This window comes from Streptopelia decaocto, assembly GCF_964273445.1.
Source record: "Streptopelia decaocto genome assembly, chromosome: 2".
NCBI lineage: Eukaryota > Metazoa > Chordata > Aves > Columbiformes > Columbidae > Streptopelia > Streptopelia decaocto.
Window position 1 is genome coordinate 87216715 of NC_138655.1, and position 22286 is coordinate 87239000.

General features: G+C 39.6%; 1 protein-coding gene across 1 annotated transcript in view; it reads left to right on the forward strand.

Moving 5' to 3' along the window:
* The window catches only part of PHLPP1 (PH domain and leucine rich repeat protein phosphatase 1), a 144516-nt gene that overhangs the window by 101729 nt on the left and 20501 nt on the right, over window positions 1–22286 (forward strand). The window contains exons 5-10 of the mRNA XM_082044160.1: window positions 5360–5506; window positions 6060–6290; window positions 8204–8406; window positions 10001–10061; window positions 11854–11949; window positions 15774–15929. Coding sequence (XP_081900286.1) covers window positions 5360–5506; window positions 6060–6290; window positions 8204–8406; window positions 10001–10061; window positions 11854–11949; window positions 15774–15929 — 894 coding nt within the window. The remainder of the gene's footprint in view (window positions 1–5359; window positions 5507–6059; window positions 6291–8203; window positions 8407–10000; window positions 10062–11853; window positions 11950–15773; window positions 15930–22286) is intronic.

The window sequence follows — 22286 nt, forward strand, 5'->3', positions numbered from 1 at the left end:
GCCTGGGAATAATTTTTTGGTATTTATACTAAAGAAGACACTTGGAATATATTGTTTATGTAACTTCACTGCTTTTGTTTTATTCAGCTTGTAAAGACATTGAAGGAAGAGTTTGGTTTTGTTAGTGCATCCTTCCAAACTTTCATGACTGGTTGTGTTCTATGCACCTCCTGCCTACCTTTCTGAACTCAAGAAAGTACCCTCATATCAATACTTGGCAAAAAACAGTGACATTTAATTAAAAAAAAAAAAAAAAAAAAAATTCAAACTCAAGTCTCTACAAGTGACTGTGTGGGGAAGATTGCAAAATTGCTTCAATGCCTGAAACACATTGGCTTTTTTTGGGTTGTTTAAATTGGAATAGTGAACTCCTTAATAGTAGTAGGAGAAAAACAGATGCCACTAAGAAATATGCTATAAAATATGGTTTTTAAAAATTGTACAGGCCAAAGTAGAAATTGCAGTTATTAATTGGATTCAGTTTAGTGGAACTATTAGCCTAAGTACAGCAGTATCTCTTCCAAATAATGCTTCAAAAAATGATGAACATATTTATGGAATCCTGTTATTGAGCACCAGCCTACTCTGATTTACTTGTCTGTTGCTTTCTGATGTGGCTTCCAAAGTAAGGGTTTTCTTTTCATGTATTGAAATGTGTTTCCGTTTGGAAGGCCACCCCTGGATAATGATTGAATTTCAAATATAAATTTCCAATAAAGAGAAGGAGAATATATTTTCTTTTTTTTTTATAGGAATTTTTTTCTTCCTCTGAGAATAGTCTTTCCTCACCCAATGAAGCAGTGTGTGTTAGGTATGTGCAAAAACTGAGAACTGCAAAGTTACAGTAGTGTAGGTTCAGATTATTTCTACTAACAAAACATACTTTTTTCTTGTCTTTATGGTCTTCTTACCAACTATTTAATAGAATAAAAGCTTTATTGTTGTCTTAAATTTGGAGGTAGTCTGAATTTTACTTAACGTGTGATTATTTGTATATTTTGAAATATGACATTTAAGGTTATTCTTTTTTGTGCAGGCAGTCTGGCTTTGTTTTGTTTTTTAATAAAATCTACCAATTAATTTTGGAGTATAGATTCAAGTCTATAAGACTCAAGCCAATAAGGCTATGGATGGGTGAATTTGACGCAACTACAAAAAGACAGTAAATTGGACCATTTATTTCCAAGGAGGTAATCAGTGCATCAGGTTCATATGGAAATTCACTTCATGTTTAAGTCAGTGGCTGAAGGAGCAGCCGTTTGTGAAGGTGGGAAGTTGTAGTCAGTTCCAACACTTGGCCACAGTGCTGCTGGGCAGGTGCCATCGATCTACTCAGAAATGGTGCTGGAGCTGAGGGGTGCTTGTGCTGGTGGTTGAAACAATGATCAGCTGCAACCACAGCATAGTCTTGAGAGCCCAAATGCTGGAGATACTAGTGGGAAAGTGATTGTTTTGCTTCAGCTGAGTCCCTTATGAAGCCATGAATCCTCTTTTTGGTTGTAATAAAATATTGCTTTTCAATTGCTTTGGCTAAGAATAGGGCAGGATGGTGTATGGCCAATTCGAATATACTTTGCACCCCATCCCTCCAAACCTAGTGGAACACAAATGCTGTACTGTGTAATGGAAATTCGTCTGCTGTGCACATCGGGTGGATGTGAATTGGAAATGAGCATGTCAGTTCATTGCTCTGCTGTGATACAAGCTTCTCTTGTTAGCTCCTCTCCTCATGTTGCCTACGTCAAACTAAAACCACCTCTAAGTGGCAGCTTCAGGATTAAGTATGTGGCCATTTTTTGACCCAACTGTGGCAATTAGTGTTCAGTCATATTGTGTGTTTAAACTCAAGGGTCAACATGTCAAGATTTTGCTCTAAATTAAAGTAGGGCTATTTTTGATCAGAGAAGTGGGTGCTTATATATTGGTCACTAGAATAGAAAGCTTAGCAAGATAACTGAATGTAGCTTGTTGAGAGATGCTGTTTTTCAGATTCGCTTTTTTAACAAAGTCTAGAACCAGGGAAGGAGAGAGAAGAGGAAGGAAAGCATATGCATGGACTCGATATGAGGTTATTATTACATGGTCATGCCTCAAACAAGTGGTGCTGTACATCCCTTCTTTCCAGTGATGCTGTGGAGGCAGCGTTGATGTGTGCCCCTGCTTCTGGTGGGAGTAAAGATCTGTGTGTGAGAAAACAGCAAAAATGTTGCTCTGTAAAATCTATTTAAAGCTTGACACTGTGCAAACTCAGCAGCAACAAAAAAACTTGTGCTACTGACTGCAAATCTATGTAGATATAAGAAGCACTATAAACAATTCAGCATTTTAAATGTGCAGCGTGGCAGTGCTCCATAATGGAAGTGCACCAAGCCATTTGCAATGTGGATAGTGGGAAGTGAGGGGCCAAAGATGAGAGGCAGACTTAGATCTTAACTTTGAGCAAATGCCTGCTAGTTTGGCTTAGTAATGTTCTGTACTTGACGGTGCTCTGGGAGAAGAAATGTGACTTCAGCATTTTGCAAATGAACGTGTTTACAAAGAAGGAAGAAAATATGTCTTTTGTGCCAGTTGTCTTATATTAACCTCTTTAACTAAGCTTATGGTGTCTGTTAGCGTTTCTTTTAATGTGATTTAGCAATGAACTCTCCTTTATGGATTATTTAACATATGCTTACATGTACATTTTCACTTCTGTATGAGTATATCCAATACTGCATGTCCTACTCATCCTCCTTTACATACTATATAGTCCAGTTAACTAGTTCAGCTCATGTCCTTAGTAATTAGATTACTCATGGAAGTCTCTTTATAAACACACATTAAAACATACATTGGGGTAGTAGAGATGTAATACAGATACATTTCAGGGAGGCTGATTTTATTTTCCACACTCTGTTCCCCCACCCCACACACACACACTTTGACATAGGACAATTGTACACGAAAATGTGTGCAGAAAACCTTGAAGCCAGACACCGCATTGGAGTTAGTTAACGTATTATTTATCTTCCTTCACTTCCCCGCCTGCCCCCGTCCTCCTTCCTCTGTGTATTAGCTTCATCTTCTGTAATTTTATCTCAAGTTATATTTGGGTATTGTATTCTAGTAGATGGTAGTTTTTACGTGTTGAGTGGGCAGAAGTCCTAAGACTGTTCTTCTGAGACTCCAGAGCAGCCATAGGTAAAGGCTGTAGCCTCAGTGTTGGTTATTAAATGAGTTAATTCTTTTTTCCTGGTTGACTTGAAAATTGAAATGGTTGCATTTTCATGTTTCCCCAGCAGCTTAGCTATTTTGACTTCGTCTTACTGTCTTCACTACTATTTTGCACTTACCTGAATACTGAAGAAAGTGTGATTTCTAGAGGCCCCAGAATCTCTGCTACTTAGAGCACTCTTATTTGTATTTGTGATTTACTTTGAGGAAGATGTGGGACAGCTGTTCCACCACAGAATCACCTCAAATTTCAAGGCATTATATCTGTGGCCTAAATCTACAGTTACCTTCAAGATAAATTCAGGATTATTGGTTGGAATTCTAGGTTCAAATTTTTAAGCCCTGTATTTCAAAATTGAGGAGTAAGAAAGTATAGCGTTTAAAATGTGCCATTTTTTTTTCTGGCTAGCAGCCCTCATTAACATGAGCTGATTTACCCTAGACTCCTTTTTATTTTACAGTTCTCTCTCTAGAGATACATTAGTCATTGTTTCTGCACAGTAGCATTTTTTTCCCTGCAGCAGTAATTTGATTGCCGGATTTCATTTAGTCTCTATCTAACTCTGTTCCAAACTTCTTCTGCCTCCAGCATGGCACGGGGTGTTCAAAAATGTGTGAAAACTCCGAGCATGATTTTATTTTTTTTAATTTTTCCCCTTCCCTCCCGTCTTTGCACCAAAATTGCCAACAGGAAGCATAGCATTCCCTTGATTGCTGCAAGCCTTTGTAAATGTGAAGCATATTTGTGAACTTTAAGTGTATTTACAGCTATCTTTTGGGGTGAAAACCTCACTTCACTTAAAACTCCCATTGAAATACGATAACAAAGGCACTACCCACATTGTGCTGTTGAGTTGTAGTCAGTGGCATGAGCTTCACTTAGGTGATACTAAAGGTGCGTGCCAGTGAATTGCAGTAGCTGGTAAGGATTTTTAAGACTCTTTCGGTGTTAAAACTCTTCAACCTTTTAATGCTTGCTGCATTTTCTGTCCATGTTTTCGGTCAGGGGAGGACCAAGTGCGTTGGGGTAAGGATGTGCTGGGCCAATGCGGAGGCTGTGGTTGCACTATCACACACTGTCGGAGGTCACTTTCTTGTGGAACAGCAGTGTTCATAGGTGCAGTTTTACTTCCATCGCTGTGTTACATAAAAGCCTTCCACACAAATAAAGGTACTGAGCCTTAACCAAGGGAAAATGAAGTCCACATAAAATGTCCTGGCATACAGCATGCTAGAAAAGAAACTTCCTCCCATGTATTGGAATCTGGCACAGATCTTTTCATTCATCCTTTTGCTTGCCTCTAGGCATACCTCCCAGTGGTTGTTAGGCAACCGTAATAATGTTGCTGAACATGCGGGCTGGCTAATTGGATTGTCCCCTTCTTGGGTTTTTTGTTCGAACAGTCTTGGTCATCTTTAATAAGGCAAGCACATGCAAGTTGCTTTGTTGGCTGATGCGATAAACCATGGGGCTTTTTTAAGAGTTCCGTGACATGTCAAGGACAAAATTTTGAAATCTGTGTGATCATTGACATCATTTTTAATCAAGAGCATAAATTTGCCTTTGTCACTATAGAAGTCTTGTTAAATTCTGATTTAATTCAGCACATTTCCCAGTTCTGTTTAAACCAGTGTGTTCTAAAGAGAATTTTTGGTTGAATGGCAGTATCTACTCATGTGAATGAAGCTGAGCTGCACCACAAAAATTCAGTGTTCAAATAGGCTGAGAATTTCCTGCACCTTGTAAACAGTGTCACAAGGGTAGTCTTACTATCCAGATATGTGTTCAGAAAAATAGCAGTGCTTTAGTTCAGGATGAGATGCCACAGAAGAAATTACATGTATCATAAGGATGGCAAGTGTTTTGTTCTTTGTTGTACTTGTAGGAAAATAGATTTAGCATGTTGTTCAGGAGGGCCTATTTCATGCCAGATTAATGTGAGTGAACTCTTGCAGGTGGTGTTGAACTTGTGTCTAGTAGTTTCCGTGCTTGTTCTGAGTGCATAAACTAAAAATGCATGCAATTTTCATTTAAATAACCAGACTTTCCTTGTATTAATTATTGCAAGGCAACTTGATGTCGTTTATGCTCCACTTCATTCTCTCCTTTTTTTTTTTTTTTTTTTTTCTTCTTATGTCATTATAGATTCACCAAGTTGAAGAGCCTTAACCTTTCCAATAATAATTTAGGAGATTTTCCACTGGCGGTCTGCAGTATCCCAACCCTGACTGAACTCAACGTGTCCTGCAATGCCCTCAAAAGTGTTCCAGCAGATGTGGGCGAGATGCACAAGCAAGTACTTTCTTAAAACTTAGCATACACAAGCTGATAATACAGGCAACAAGCAGTTTCATAACCCTGTTCATAATCTTGCTATGAGAAACAGTTTAAACCTACTGGGCTTGTCAGAGCAGACTGGCTCATAGATCTGTATGGAAGTAGTTAAGAGCTGTGGGTGGAGGGAAAAAACACTTTTGTGTCTTGAAGCATTTCCCGTCCCCAGTATTTGACACAAGGGTCACCTTCATGGTGAAGATAATCTTTAAACCCCCTTACTTTATATACTTCAGCCATCAAACAAGTTGCAGTTCTGGAGAGGTATGAAGATGATATAACTGTTAAGCACAGCCTGCACTTTATAGTTGCCAAAGCTTTTAATTATTTGGTTGATATCTTCTGTAGCAGATGTTAAAGCATTATTCCCTAACATTTCTCTTTCTTCTGCCCTTTTGTGTATTTTATTTCACTGTAACTGCAGCAGATTTATGTGTTTATAGGAAGGAAATGTGATTTAACAGGTCACTCACTTTCTTCACTTTCCCTTCCCCTCCCCCACCTTGAATAGCTTGCAGACATTTTTGCTGGATGGCAACTTTCTCCGGTCCCTTCCTGATGAACTGGAGAATATGCATCAGCTCAGCTACGTGAGTCTGTCCTTCAACGAGTTCACCAACATTCCAGGGGTGCTGGAGAAGCTGACTGCCATGGATAAGCTCTGTATGTCAGGAAACTGCATGGAGACCCTCAACCTACAGGTGTTAAAAAGGATGCCTCATATTAAACATGTGGATCTAAGGTAGGTATTTGAAAAAGTGGGTCTGAGTTATCACTGTTGAAATAGTTTTCTCTTCGGCTGTCAGAATAGTCCCTGGGTATGAATCTCATGTGTTGGTCCATCGAAGCACATTTCTGGCAACGTCATGTAATTTACAGCACTTGCCATGACTTAGCAATCGTCCTTGAGGCAGAGGTAACATTTAGGGGAATCACTAGATAGGAAAATGATGTTGAGGGAAAATTAACAGTTACACTGAAAGTTCTAGTTGGTGCGGTGTTAATATAGTATAAGTTATAGTCCCTGACTCAAAAAGCTTCTATCTGAAATGTTACAGATGTTTGCAATGAAGAAAAGAACAGTGAAGGGGAGAGTACAAAAAATCTATTTTAATATTTTTTAATATGTTAAAAAGCCTGGCCTACCATGAGTTGCACTATTTTATTGATTCCCTCAGCAGAGTCTAAACAGATCCTTATTACAAATGGCTCTGGTATGAGGTGATTCTTTATTTTTGGGGTCTTTGGGGAGCCAGCTTCTGCAATCACCTGGCAAGGCTCAGTTCAGAGCCTGGGCCATGAGGTCCAAATTACAATGAATTTTAGAACTATTTAGTTAAATTAAGCTCTTCAAGCTAAAACTTAGCATACCATACTGCTGTGTAGCTGTCATGATTTGCCATCAAGGAACTGCTACCATAGTTAAGAAAACAGTTAAAATAGACGGATGAAATTCCGAAGTGTATATGATGGAAATAAAATACATGTGTGTTTATGTATGTTAAAAGCAAATAAATAAACTGGTCTTAGTGTAGGGATGCTGTGATTGAGCTGGCCATGAGCTTCAGCGTTGCAGTTCCAGCCCCCTCCCATATGCCACATCCTTTCTGCACCAAGCAGTGAACAGTGGTTCTTTGTAATGCTACCTGCAATAGTAAATGTTGCATGTGTCTGTAAACTCTATTTGCTGCTCAGTGAAGTGCTTTCCTTTGGTGGAATCAGAAGGAAGCATTGCTTGTAAACTGAAAAAGTAGGCTGTATTGGAGGGGGCATATTACTCATGTTCTTTTAACTGGAAAATGTAGCTGCTCTGAAAAAAACTGTTTTACAGGGGGCAACTCTTTGAAAGCAAGAATAGCAACAAAACTGCAGATTTATGCCCTTATCCTCACTAGAGGGGCTTAGTGGGTGATTTTAGTGTTCTGGTCAGAGCTGAGAATTGGAAACTGAACTCGATGGAGTGCTCTGCCATCTCAAATGTTGCTGGGTTGTAGATAATCATATTTCAATTGTATCTTCTGGGGAAGATGCTGAGTATTGGCAGCGTCAATGCACTGCAGTGAAGATATGATAAAACCTGTTCTCTTGATCTGACAGACCCACTTGTCTTGGGTTTTTGCCTTGTTTTTTCACAACACCAATTTTCAGGCCTCTGAATTTCCTTGGTGTAGAACATGGCAAAGCGAGAGGCAAATATGGGAATTCATAAATCTCAGTTTGGGCTTTCAATAAGGCAAGAGATTCATATCTGCCAGGCTTCTCCAGCAGATGGTCATGATAGGCCAGCAGGAACTGTAGTGGGTCTGTTCTTTTCCAAACTGTTCAGCGCAAATAACAGCCAGGTCATATTTTATTTGTATAGACACAGTAACAGTAATACTTACGTTCTTGCAGAGCTTTCTATCAGTAGTTTTCCAGGTAGTTTAGAAAGGAGCTTGGTATCATAATTCCTTTGTCAGGATTGATAAAACAGCAGAGCTGATCCATCCTGCTTTTAAAATACCATAGCAAAGCGGAAAATATTTAAAATCAACCTTGATCAGAACCTGGAGGCATGCTAGTTTAATCCAGCACAACCGATTGTAGAGTGAGCATTGGTTTGCCAGCAGGAGCCTGGCACATAACTACACTTAATCTCTTTTTTTTGTCTGCAAGATTGAATTCAATTAGGAGATTGGAGACTGATGAAATAGATTTTCTGCACCATGTGACCCAACTGGATCTGAGAGACAACAAACTTAGGGAGCTGGATGCCACGGTTTTTAACAACGTCGAAGTGTTACACTGTGAACGGAACCAACTGGTAACCCTCAAAATCAGTGGATATTTTCTCAAAGCGCTGTATGCTTCCTCAAATGGTAAGTGTGTTTTCAGGGCAGCTGTGCTGTCGTCATCTGACTTCTGATTTTCGGACCTGGTTCTCTGTGGGATGTTTATGGAGTGCAGTGCATGTAATCAAGAGGCTTTTGACGTGACCCTTGAATAAAAGGTTTTCACATGTGCCATGTCATGCTACTGGCAATTCTGAGCTTCAGAAGTGACTTTCAAATAACACTGGGCTACTGATTTGGAGGTTTCAGAATTGTGAAAATCTTAAAATTTGGGCTGAAATTGCTTTCTGTGTTAGCAGGGAGGGCCCTTGAAGTTTTTAGTTCTTTGTGTTGTATTACCAAGTGTTGTTTTACCAAGGCAAATAGGGAATTTATTTCTTTTCTCCAGAGTTGAGAAAGTTTGAACAGGTAGCCATTTGTGAGAGAAACTGAAACAATACATGCTTTTGCTACTACATCTAGCTGTTTACTCTGGCCAGAAAGCTACAAAATCTATAATGAGTAGCTTCATTTGTATTCAATAATAAAAGTAATGCGGCATTTTCATGTTGAATAACTCCTGCCTTCCATGAGTAGCATTTGTTTGATCTGTCTCTGGAAGCTGTTGTTTCTTAAAACACAGTTTTCACCACCATTTTTATTGTGTAGAGTAGTATGGTATGACATAAACAAAATGCAGACTCAAAGAGCTATGAATTTGCCAAACAGTCTGCACTGCCTTTAAAAGGCTGTCATCTTAATGATAGCCAAGCCTGTGCCTTCATTAACTATTCATGCCAGGATCTTTGTAGCTGAGAAAAGTTAACATTCTGAGCATGTGCTGTGCAATGTGAGCTGAGAACCCAAGTCAACCCCTATCTTGCAATCAGCTGCCTAGTTGGTCTTGCTGCTCCTCCTGGCTGTCCTCTCTTTGCACCTTCAGCCACCTCCTTTTAGTTTCATCTTCCAAAGGAACTGTGATGCTTGTTACATTCTCAGTTTAGTGGATTTTTCTGTAGGCTCAAATAGATGTCTGCTGGTTTCGTTTCAACCTTAGTGCTAAGCAGTAACTACCTAAAAATCTTAGGATATGAAATATTATGGAAACACTCAAAATACAACATCACTAGCAGCAGCTGAGATGCTATCGAAGGCCTGGTCTGTAAGACTGCCTGGAACCAGGACCCCCATAGGGATGTGAAGGCTCATGTAATGTGTTGAAAAATACTCATGGTCTTGCCATGACCTGGAGGACCCTGGGGTATTCCGTAACTTGCTGTTCCAGGGTTAAGAGTCTCCCTGCCACGCCTGTTCTATTAGTGACCTGTGGAAAAAAAAAAAAAACAAAACAGTAGAGCAGGTTTATGCCTGACTATTCTGGGCAGAGGGTGGCAGAGGGGAAGTTACAGCTCTGCAACAAAAATGAAAACATGAGAATTTGCCATGAAACTTTTAAAATCCTCCAGTTTTTCCTCTCTGATCAGTTATGCAGCGTTATAGCAAACGTACTCAGACATAATAATAAAGAAATAAAATTCAGTTTACAAAGATCCTCAGAAGGCTTTTAGGTCACTGACTTGTTCTGAAATCTCCGTTTAGGTGCAAATCTTTATCATCACTTTGTTTTTATTTTTGCCTCTAGAACTTGTTCACCTTGATGTGTATCCAGTTCCTAATTGCCTGGCTTATATGGATATTTCTAGGTAAGAGTATTTTTTTTTCTTGGGCTTGTGGCATATACATCAGTGAGGTTTATGGAAAAATGACATTCCCTGGTGTTTTACTGACAGGGATTAGGGGCAGGAATTGGACCTTGAGATGTGAGAAGACTGATTCTCAGAGTTAGAGGGTGGGCTTTTTTCTGCTTCCCTGTTTCCTTTTATAAATTAACTTTTTAATTTTTTTTAGTACTAAAAGTGGAATATGCCTTTATAGTTAGAGTTTCCCTGACTTAAAGATTCCCTGTCTTATAGAGATATAACATGGTGATTCAAGTGTGCACCAATATGAGACATCTTTCTTTCTGGCTGCATCTGTCTATGTCACAGGCCCAGCGTAGGTGACAATTTGATAGTTTACTCATCAGTTCAGCAGCTCCTGGTTGTTCTCCGTGGCCATGGCTGCTGCTGGAATGTCTGCAATTGCCATTTGAATGCATCTGTAAATCTCACATTAATCAGTGAGGTGGGATAAGGAATGAAATGGAAAAGGTGGTGTTTTAGTTTGTTTCACAACTTAAGGACTGAATCAGGAAAACACTTTATACATGGGCTTATTTAAGGAATTACTCATCTGCATGTTGGGGTGATAATCTCATTCATTAAAAAGCCTGCTTAAAGCACTTTTAAGCTGTTGAGAGTGATTGTAGCAATGAGTGAGGTAACCTGTGGCAGTAGTCACAGAAGTTTCATCAGCCATGAGTTACATTGTCCACCTAAATGTAGCACACAGGTGTGACTAAATAAGTGTGATTTATTGAAGAACATTCTTTGTAAATCTATGTTCTCCATTTAGCTGTAAATTAAATTGGTTGCAAAATGCGTTATTTTGATCACAAAACCCTTTTTGTGCTTCAGTTCAGTGATGGCATTGTAACAAGGTTAGGGTGTCTTTAGCTTCTTAGCTCGCTTGGAACTTGGGAAATCTGTTTGAGATTGGAAAGGAAGCTGTCTGGCGATAGGAGGGCTTGGTTTGCTATCACATACTTTGATTAAAGGCTATTGCGTGAATAAACTATAGGATACAAGTACATGAACATAAATCAGTGTTCATGCTGTGTAAGGTCCTATTCCTGAACTTCAAGTCTGGGAAGTAGTGGATACATCAATGCACATGCACAGGATCTCCTCCATGTATTTTGTGCGGCTAATTTTTGTCTTTAAGGTAGGATACATGGGTGCCTCACTGTGCCTTGCTGCATGTTTTCAGTGCAATATTTGGAAAAAACTTACCTCTAAGAAATTAGTTTTTAGAAGGGTTATTTTCTGTGAAGACAAACACAAGAAAAGCTAAATGCTTGGCTTTAAAGATACACACACACACAAAAATTCCACTGTTCAGTGAGATAGCTGAAGACTGGTAGACTGCATTTTAGGATTGAATTAATGGAAGATCAGGAGATGTGTTTCAACTGTGTAGGGTGTGAATATTTTCTGAGGAGTATCTCACAAATTTCTCCATAGAGAGACTTCTTCATCATCAGTGCTCTGATACTCTTAAAATTTTCCCAATAATTGGAAGCAGCTTTTTCCATTTTTTTAGTGGCTGTACATCTAGGAAGATAATAATGCTGTTAGCTGTCTTGTCCCCCCTACTGAGAATCTTACTGCACTACTAGTGCCCTTAGAGGAGAGGTGATAGTTTCATACATACATACATATCATATAGCAGATTTATTTCTTGCAAGAATCTGTATCTCTCTTGAGGCTGTATTCTTAATAGCCTTTACATCTTGATTATTGTTTCATTATACCTCTTTGTGTTCTTTGTTCATAGAAATCACCTGGAAAACCTTCCTGAGTGGGTGTGTGACAGCAGGAAGCTGGAAGTGTTGGATGTTGGCTACAATCAGATACGTGAGCTGCCTGCCCAGTGAGTCTTTCAGACTAGTTGCACAATGTGGAAATAATTGCTGATTCAGTGTTTAGCTTGTTCCAGTGACTGTCAGGCCTGTTTTATCTTTTGTTTGATTTTATTTTTACCTTGTGTGGTGTCATCATGCCTCAAGCTTCCACCCAGCCTTTCTTCTTTTCCTTTCATGCAGAGAAAGCAATACCTTTGAACTCCAGGTGGAAGTTTTGAAGCTGTTCATGTGGCTGCTCAGGCAGAAAAGCCCTTCATTTTTGATACTGAATATTAAATATTTACAGCCATAACTTTGCATGACAGTATAGAGATCTGGAATTTCTTGTAACTTAGTTTCAGCGGTGTCTAGAGACTCCAGTTCACAACCCTGTTTGAGTGAAAAAGGGTTGAGAGGAAAAGGTAAAGCCTCATCAAGCAAGCAAACTCCTGCAAGTAGAGCAATCGCCTTGGCTACAAAGATGATGTCTTCTCCAGGAGTCTAAACTTAAAATTGAGAAATACAAATGGAAAGGATTGGAAAGCAAGTGAACAGGAAGGAAGACAGGAGTTGAGTTTAAATAATGAATGGCTCTTAGTGTTTGTTTTTTCTGGAGAGGACTGTTCCAAGTGAGTATACTGGTCAGGTGCTGATTCCTGACTTCACTGGAAGAGAGCTGTTGCTCTTGACTGCTCTGCACACTTTAAAAGAGATTTTGTGAAAGAAGGGGAGCATACTAGGCACAAAGGGTAAAATTGCGTGGGGATGTGCAGAGCCATTGAAGATTGTAGACAGCTAGTATATGATAAGCTATTAAATATTTTCCTTACAGAATTGTATAGCGCAGAAGAGCATCAGAAACCAAAAAGGAGAGTTTTGTCGGGGTCAGATGAATGTGCCATATGGTATAAACTGTCGGCTTTAGTGTCAGAAATGGGAAGAGAATAATTTTCAGAAATGTGGGCAGAAAAGGATGTGTGATTTACTAAGCAAACTAACAAGCTGACATGCAGATTATTAATCCCTCTATTTTTTCACACTGAGTGAAAATGCGCCTACTCAGAAGGTGGGGAGAGCAAAAGTTCATTTGCCTTTCATTTGCACTTCATAACAATGAGGAGTATCAAGGCAAACCGGATATCTTTTGGAGATTAATGATTAGCTGAAATTAGGTACAGTCAACATCCCACTTGTCTCCCCTGCCATCTTATCATTAACCCCAGGAAACAGCTTATCTTTGAAAGTTTGTCTTTGTAGTATGTGTCTAGATAGCTTAGCTCCTAATAAGTCAGCTCAGTTTTAGGGCCCAGTTCAAAACACAGGCTTTGAAGGTCTGTTAAACTTTAGGGAAATTTGTGTCTGGATTCAAATGCAAATGGCTCAGGCATATAGACCTACTGTTAAGTATCAGGTAAATACTAGAGCCCAGTAAGTATGTTCATGTGCACTGCTGTGTGCTTTTCCTTCTACAAGGAATAGCAATCTGAAAACCTGTGGACTGAGTGAGCAGGACTCTCCTAGGAGGATGCTTGCAATTCTAACACAGATTTTCAAGCCTTGACTGACCAGCAGTTTCTAGGAAGGCTGAATGAAGGCTGCACCTAATCTAAACAAATTACAGTTGGTGGTATGTGCATTTGCCTCAAAACAGAAAAACAATCCTTGAAGATAAAGAGTTGAAGCAGTCGATTTAGAGGAATGAGTATTAAAATTTGTCTCAATTAAAGAAAATGGGAATGATATACGCTAGGCTGTAATGCAGCCATTTCTGCTTTAAGAGTACTGAAAAATAACAAAAAGGGTACTTAGCTATGCAGGACAAACTTATTGTCATAAAACTGACAATGCCAAAGATTCTTCAAAGAAAGTGGAAATGCTTCAATTAAGATTTGTTAAAATTACCTTACTGCCACCAGCGAACAGATGTCTGTAGGTATTCTTGCTCCTTTTTGTTCGTATTTTAGAAGATCTATTTGTATTTAACATTGTGTTCTCTTGAGCAGTTGCTTACTAAAGGAATTAGTTGAATGCTTTCACCAAATGATGTTTTCTCGGAAGATGCTGATGCTGATGCTGAGTGGTGTGCTTGTCTTTGCAAATTTTTGATCCCATCAAAACTTGCAGTGGGAGTCAGGCAAGTGAGAAAGCTGCCCATAGGGAAGAGCAGTCCAAGCATCCTTATTCGCCCTCCAGCCTGAGAACTAGGTGGCCCAGGCTCATCAGGACCATACTGAAATGCTGGTGGTTCAACCTCTCTTCAGGCAGCCCAGTTCCTTTGGTGCTTGTGCAACCTCGAAAATAAGAGGGAACAGACAAAAACCCCAAAGACTTACTCAGTGCTTCTGAATTATTTATAAAATCTATTTTCATGGAAGAGCTAATTGCTAAGCGTTTTGCAATGATTTGAACTTTTTTATTGTAAAATGACACTGCCCCTACCCATCTGAAAAAAAACAAAAGTGATAAATTGTTTTGGAAATCTCGTCAACCAGTTCTTTTTCCTATAATGTTTGGTGTTGATGATACTGGCTAGTCTTGATTACGAAAGGAATCAGAACAGAAAGGCAAGTCCATAATTGAGACTTTCAAGTAAAAGTAGAGTGAAACAAAAATAGTTAAATGACAAAAACATAATAGATATATCTTTCTGTTATGCTTATGGTAAGTCTTTTCACCCTGTGTTGAGCCTCCTGGAATGATACAGCTGGCTGTTGACTTGTGTCCATGGTCATAACACAGACAATCCAGCCAACTGAGATAACTGTTAACACTGGCACGCAGACATGGAGTATGATGGTATCTGTCAAGGGGAAAATACTCAGCATACTTCGTTGATTATTTTGGCACAGTAATCCGATGACCTGATGTATTGTAGGGAGGGGACGGGGAGGCTCTTTATGTGTATTTGGGTCATTGTAACAGAGAGAAGAAGGTTTTTGCTTTAATGCTGAGTAATTTGAGAGTCTTTGATTGAAGCAGGTCAGCATGATGCACAGGCTCGCCAGATTAAACAGTGCGGTAGCGGCAATGTAAGACAGGTGGCAGATGAAAAATAAGCTCTTCTTTCTTGCTTTGCTAAAAGTGGTTCCTGTTCAAAATCAAGAGTTTCTCCATTTTTGAGGTCTTTAGGTGCAGATTTTAAACTCCTCATTGCATTGTTTATACTACAAATTTTAGGTTTGCTATTTGATCAAAATAGCTATTTGTTCTTGTCTCTTTAAGTTGCCCTCTTCTCCCACAGCCACCCAAAAATGGAGTAGGGGGTTGGGACCCCAAGTCATCTATTGCTTGGAAAAGCTCAAGAAAGTAAAGCCGATTAGATAGATTTGATTTGCTGTAGAACTGGAAAGGAGGCTTTATGTTAGTCTGGTATTCACAGAAAAAGAAAATGGGGGGAGGGAAGAATTGCGCTGGATTATGAGTCAGCACATGATGAATAAAGCGCTATGAAGCTTGCGGGGTGACTGGTGATTTCACCCACACTTCTGAAGGAAGTTCTTCCATTAGCCAGGGGGATCCCACACGTGCAGTTTTCTGCAGCCATTGTTGGCAATTACCTCCTTCGCTGTCGTGCTTGTACATTCATGTATTCTGCAGGGCCGCAAGATAACCCTTTCTCACTACTTTCACTCATGAATCATCCTTAAACCTCCTTCCCTGTCTCTGAACAACCTTTTTAAGAAGTTGGTGGAGAGTGGGAAGGCATTCTTGGATCTGTGCGTAATTAATACCATGTCTGCTAATCAGTTGGCTGAATCACTTTCTTGCAATGAACTGTGATATCACACCTAAATGCTCAAAGCAACTCTTTGCTTTAGATTTTTCTCATTTTTGTGTTTTTTATTTCTTTAAGGTTGTTTTACAATAGTAGCTTGCGTAAGCTGCTGGTGGGACATAACATGTTAGGAAGGCTACCAGATCGGCTCGAGCGAATGCAAGTAGAGGTCCTGGACGTGCAACACAACCAGCTCCTTGAACTGCCATCTAACCTGCTTTTGAAAGCAGACAGGTAAATATAAAGAAATACAATCTTGACCCGCGCGTGAGGAACCTTGCTTTGCGTGTTACTTCCTAGCTGAAAGGGTGATCTGAGGTTCCCCTAATTTGAAAGTTGCCAAGCCTTGTATGGTAAGAACAGATGTCTGTGCAGCTCACCAAAACACATATTCTTTTTATTCTGGTTTTGTTGCTTTATATGGTTGATTCTTTTTCCCCACCAAGCTCCTGCTGAACACCTACTTCTTGAAATCTAGCTGTAAAGTGAAGCACATGCTATTTTCTACTATGTACGCTGAGATGGGCTAGTGGCAGTTTCTTTAAATACATATTTCTTAGGCTTGTTTGATGGAGTGTGAAAGCTTTTTTTTTTTCCCCCCTTCAGTCACAGCCTAGAACTTATTTATACCTGTCAAACAAAACCAAATCTGTGCATAAGGCTGTCAGAATAACTCAGTTATTCCCCTGTCCTTGCTTTGTGATTTTTTTTTTATGCTTTTCGAGTGTTTGTTACTAATTTAGCTCATGTCAACACATGATCTCCCTCATGGATTCTTATTTTTATGCTGCTGTTTCTTTAGTCTCAGGGTCTTCATATTCATACCCAGAAAGAAAGACTATGCCCAGTAAAGTGACTGTGATAGGAATACAGGAGATTGGTAGCATAGTCTGGGGATGGTAAATGAGCTTCCTTTCCTTGGTGTCAATGCTCCTTGCACCTCTGCACTTCCACATGTAGTCATGGGATTTCTGAGGGCCTAAACCATGCAGAATTTGAGAGTGAGATTGTGGGCTGTAGGGTTTTATTTCTGACCCTAGCTATGACAAAAGGAACACATAGCTCCTTGGTTTCTTGAGGGATGGAGAAGGAAAAGTTTTGGTCATCTCACTGTCACAGCTCCTCACCCATTATTGTGAAACCTCTGCTTTTATACTCTTGTCCATTCTGTCACGAACCTCTAGTTATATTTCCAGGGATTCACATTTTGGGGAGTTTGAGAATTAAATTGGTGGTCAAGGTGGTTTCTAAATAAACTCTTGACTTACTCCTTACTCGTGAAAGGTAATGTTCTGAGGCATTTATTGCTTAGGTTAAAAATTATATTCCAAAAGGTAAACATTAGTACAACAGAGGTTTGTTTCTGGAAACCAATATGACATATCAGTCAGCCTTGATTTGCTTTCAAGAACATTTAAAATAATTTTTATACTTTGATTCTTTTCTTGTTGCTTTTGTGGAGTTTGGTGTTTGTTTTAACACCACTAGTACATATCTGTCCACATTCAAGCCTGTGTAGGGTACCACCTTTGGAACAACTTAATTATCAGCAAAGTTATTCTGATGTTAATTTACTGTGTCAGTTGAGACTTTACATAAAAGTGCAGCCAAAGCATTGAAACTTATCAAAGTTGCTACTGTAATAATTCTGATTATCTAGCGCATTTCTGTTTAAAAGTGGTGAAATTCATAGCCTGTTCATGTGGCAAGGGCGTTTGACACCAGCAGTTGTTATTGTCTGGTGGATGACTTTTTAAACTAGTGTATGTTAGAGACTGTATGAATTTCAGAAATGAAATCTTGTAAAAAGCTTTTTTACAGGAAGTTGCAAAATTAAATCAATAAAAAAATCCTATTTACAGATCCCAAGTTGAAATTCCTATCTGTTAATTTAGAAAGGTAAGAAACATTTAAGTAAGTTTCAGAAAGCTACTGGAATCTTTGAAAGCAAAGAGAGAAAAAATTTGTAAAACTTGTATTAAAACCAGGTTGTAGGTCTAGGAAGTAGTTTAGTGTGATTTTGGCAGTGAGAGAGAACCTGAATAATTTTTTTTTTTCTTTGTACTGCAATTCATCTTTTTAAACTAAGCTACAAAACTGTAGGCAGCTTTTTATTATTTTTTTATGATAAAAATGAGCAAGTACAGGCTGAAACCAGAATTGGGGTAGATTTCCAGAAGTTTGCTGTAAGTGTGCTGAGAAGTAGAATTTAAAAAAACTATGTTGAGTAACACTATTAAATGGCTGGTTCAGGTTTGGGGTTTTTTTCCCCTTTGCAGCTTTGACGTTCTGCAGCTTTTGAGCAGTACAGGGCATGTATTTTCAAAGTTTTCTACAGGTATAAAATTAATAAAGTCATTTACCGTCACAGGAGATGAGCAGAGCTTACCCATTCTAGCATCTCGTCGCTGCTTCAGCCTCCCTCGCTTGTGATGGTAATAGCAGCAACTGGCTTGGGTGAGGTTTTCCCCCCTGGTTCCTTACTCCTTTGCTGGTTTAGATGACGTGGTTTGCAAATGGTTTGTCCATGCTGGTGCTCCTGTGACTGCTGCAGAAGTGATTACTGTGAAGGAAAACAACAGACCAGATTAGTGCACAGCGTCCGAGTTTTAAGTTTGAAATTTCCCACAGGAAACATCTCCATTTTTGTTTTGTTTTCCAATGTTTGTCTCTGTCAGCAGCTAAGTGTCAACAGAAGTGGGTCTGGGCCAGGGAAAGTGTTCAGGGGTTTGTTTGAAAAAGGTAAAATGCTCTCTTCTCCAAGCTTTCCCTGGGAAACACAATCTGTACTGCTAGATGTGCCAAGAGAACTGGGTTTCCCAAGCGGTCTGCCATCATCTCTACCCAGCGTGTAATGTTGGACAAATCACTTTACCTTACAGAACCTTTATCTCTCCATAAAATGACTTACCTTTTGCAGCCTTGAAAAGATTATTTTTTTGGAAAGGTACTCGGGTCTGTGCAGCTGACAGATGATATCTTGTCTGGGTATGAAGTCTCATGCTGTGAATTATAAACGCTTTCTCCTTTTCAATCCTGAATGTTTGACGAAGTGGGTGTAAAGCGCCTTGGGCGAACTTCAGCTCAAGTGCTGGTGGGCTTTGTCATCTAGAGGAAGGGAGAGAAATCAGTGCATTGGTGCACAAAGAGAGAATGCCACTTTCAACAACAACAATAACAAGAAAAACCCTGAAAAACCTCTGTTCTCTTCATAAAAGAATCTACGAACATTGCTGTTCTGTTTCGATCCTTCAAAAACCACCGAAAAGGTGTAATTCTCTACTGAAGAGTATAATTCAGGGATGTGTTCCTGGTCTGCTTTTCAGTGAATTTTCTATTTTAAACTGTTACTTGAGGAGAAATTGAGGACTAGCCTATGAAACATTTTTCTGACCAAGACAGAACTTGGTTCTGCTTGTTGTACTTGAAGTATGCACATCTTGATCATGTTAGCAAGGATTCTTCTTGCAGGGTGGGGATTTTCTTGGCAAGATGAGCGCCACAGAGGCAGCCAGATAATCTCTTCGTTTCTCATTGCCAGATGCTGCAAAAACAGAGAATTTGTGCAAGTGCTGCGGCTGATGGGGAAAACTCCAGGCTGAGTCCTGGACCTTTTTTGCTGCACCTGCATTTCTGCAGCCTTTCATGTCTGTCCATTGTTTCATCTGTTGTCATGCCTTTCCCACTCTGCCTGATTCTCATATGGACTTTTTAGCTGCCTTCCTTGGCCAGCTTGCAGCAAACTACTGGTTGATGGCATGAAAACAATCCTACAGAATGCTCTTCAGATAAGATGGGCAAGCATTCAAGAGCTTCAGGGGAGTAGAAAAGCAAAGGCAGTGGTCAGGAGGGTTTGAAAATGGAGACACAGCGAAAAGTGAGGGTTTGCCTCTCCCCTAAGCTTCCTTTCCAGTTAGTATGAATGTTTCTTTGGTATAAAACCTTAAAACAGCCCTGGGACTATTTAAAGGAGTTGTGTGGTGAAGATGTGTAGCTGTGATGTGCACAGATTAAGCCATGGACTTTGTTTTCTAGTGTTTGGTAGTGGCCACCTCTGGTGGCTAAGCCGGTGTCAGCTATTCGGAGCCTATCTAGGCTCTCATCTGCATGATTCTTGTTTCAGCTTTGCTCAGCTGTTCATATATGTTTTGATTTTTCTGTTTGTTTGTTTTGTTTTGATTTAATTTGTTTTGGGTGGGGTTTTTTTTGCTGGAGTTCTGGAAGGTGACCCAGTTAAACTTGCTCTTGGTTGATATTTGCCATTTCCACTGACTGTGGCTGCTTCGTTTGGATGCAAGTTTTCAATCCTATTGTGGATGCAGAAGAGAGGGAGGAAACAAGTTCAAATGAATACAAAGAGCTATTTGAGTGTTTGTACATACTTTTGTTTCAAAAATGTTTAGCTGCATTTGTTCCTTTGCTGATAGCTTAGGCTTTGCAAGCAGATACACTAGGAACTGGGGAAATCCCAGTTAATGAAACAGCTAAAGATAGGTTAGAAAGTAAGAGCTGAGGAGACAGCAGCAGTTAGTTAAGTGGTTTTTTTGGCAGTCTATCAACAGGAAGCGGATTCACTTGAATGTTTCCGTCCTTTCATTCTTTTTTTTTTTTTTTTTTTTAAGGAGCAGAAATATCCTCTTTTGCATGGGCTGGCAAAACTGCCTTTTTTTTGTATTTTGTTTGTTTTGTTTCTTTTCTTTTTTCTTTCTTTCTTTCTTTCCTCCCCCTGCGACACACTTAGCTTAAAGGATTCTTCCTTACACACCTGCTACCACAAACATAAATTATTTTAGGATTAGGTGGTCAGAAATTGAGGTCATGTCTCTGCAGAAGGGACTGAAGAAGAAATTTAGTATTTTGATTGCTCTGTGCTGATGGAGATCTTGGGGCACAGGCCAAACTGGAGATCTTGATTTCTCTGCATATTCTCCTTTTGCAGCTGTGGTATGCTTTCCAACTTTTATCAGTACTTTGAAGCTAAGCACAGTGGTTTTGATTTGCTGCCGTGTCATCATTGGATGCAGTTGGCTGTGGTGTTCCTTTTAATGTTGAACATTTCATAAGCTTTTTTGAGGACTTAGATTTTCAGTGGTGGCTGTTTCTTACCAGCAAGCCAGGCTTGCCAAGCTCCCTCAAAAAAGGTGAGGAATTGGGAGACACTGTATTCTCACAGTTGTCCTCTATTCAGTTTTATGTATGCTGGGGGCAGGCCTTGGTGTTAAAAGATTTCAACCCTTTGGCAGTTTTCAACAGAAGATTTCCTTCTTCCGCTTTTGGAAGTTCGAATTGAGATCTGAATCCTCTGGGTTTAAATAAGGAATGCATATGACTGCATATTAGGTCTGTTTTGTTGAATTAGATCCATGTCCTCGATTCTAGCCTGATCTTTGGGACAGTCTTTTTTCCTGTTTTGTCCCTTGAAGAAGATAAATCCAGCAAGGGACTGTACTTCAATACCTCATAAAACGAAAGGTGACTTATTCCAGCTAGAGATCAATGTTTTTATTAGTACCTCAGAGGAGAATTTGCACCTTGTCAAAGCTGAAGAATTCTGGCATCTCCCTGCCAGCGCCTTCGTTTCTTTCTTAATCTCTGACGCTCTTTTAGAACTTGTTAATTCATGCATTCCTTGCTATATTATTATATTCTACTCTGTTATGTGTGCAAGCTGCTGAATTCAGGTTTTTGCAGTGATTCTGTACTTTTTTTTTCCTCCATGAGCTTGTGGTATAGTGTGTGGGTGGAATTGGGAAGGCAAACAATTAATTTTGGACTGAGTTTTAATACTTGACATTCTCCTTCCATCTGATAAGCAATATGAGTGGGATATCTTCAAGGAACATAAATCAGTGTAAGTCCGTGCACAAGAGAAATGGGAACAGTTGTGCCCAAGTGAATTTCCACTCCTCTGGAGGGCATTTGTTAGATGTGCCTTCTCAGGTAGCAGCTGGCATGTTGCACGAGGATGAAGAAATAGGGGAGTGGAAATAACCTGGAGGAGGACTTCTGTGTTAAATCAGTGTGAGGGAAAACCTGATGGGCAAGTACAGATTTTGTTGAGGGGTTTTTTGGACGTAAGTTTATAGCACAGAACTGGCAAAGCTTTGGCAATAGCAATCTGCTGGTTCATTCTGTTCTCTGCCTAAATAATGGTATCCCTTTTTTTTTTAATCCAGAAAATACCTTGAAAGAATTATCTTTTGAATATGTTTTTACCATTTTAATGTAGCAGCTGATCAAAAGGAACATGTAAATAAGCAGCACACTCTTCTCTAAAAAGCTCACTTAATTCTAATGATGTCAGACACAGAGAGAGATCTACATGCGACCATCCTGAACCTGAATGTGGAGTGCTAGCCAGCCATGAGTTGGTGCGTATGGGGTAGGTGAGATACCCTGATGCCATAGGGTTTCCATTCTAGGCTGCTGGCAAGATTTTGTTGGCCACCTAAACCTTGTTCACATCAAGACACTAAACTGTAGGTCAGGATGACTTGTTGGATTTATTTCCAATGTTCTTGTACCACTCTCTGGAAGACTTGGCAGGGGGGTTCAGAACGACAGCTCTCCTCCTTCCTTTTCCCATTGGAA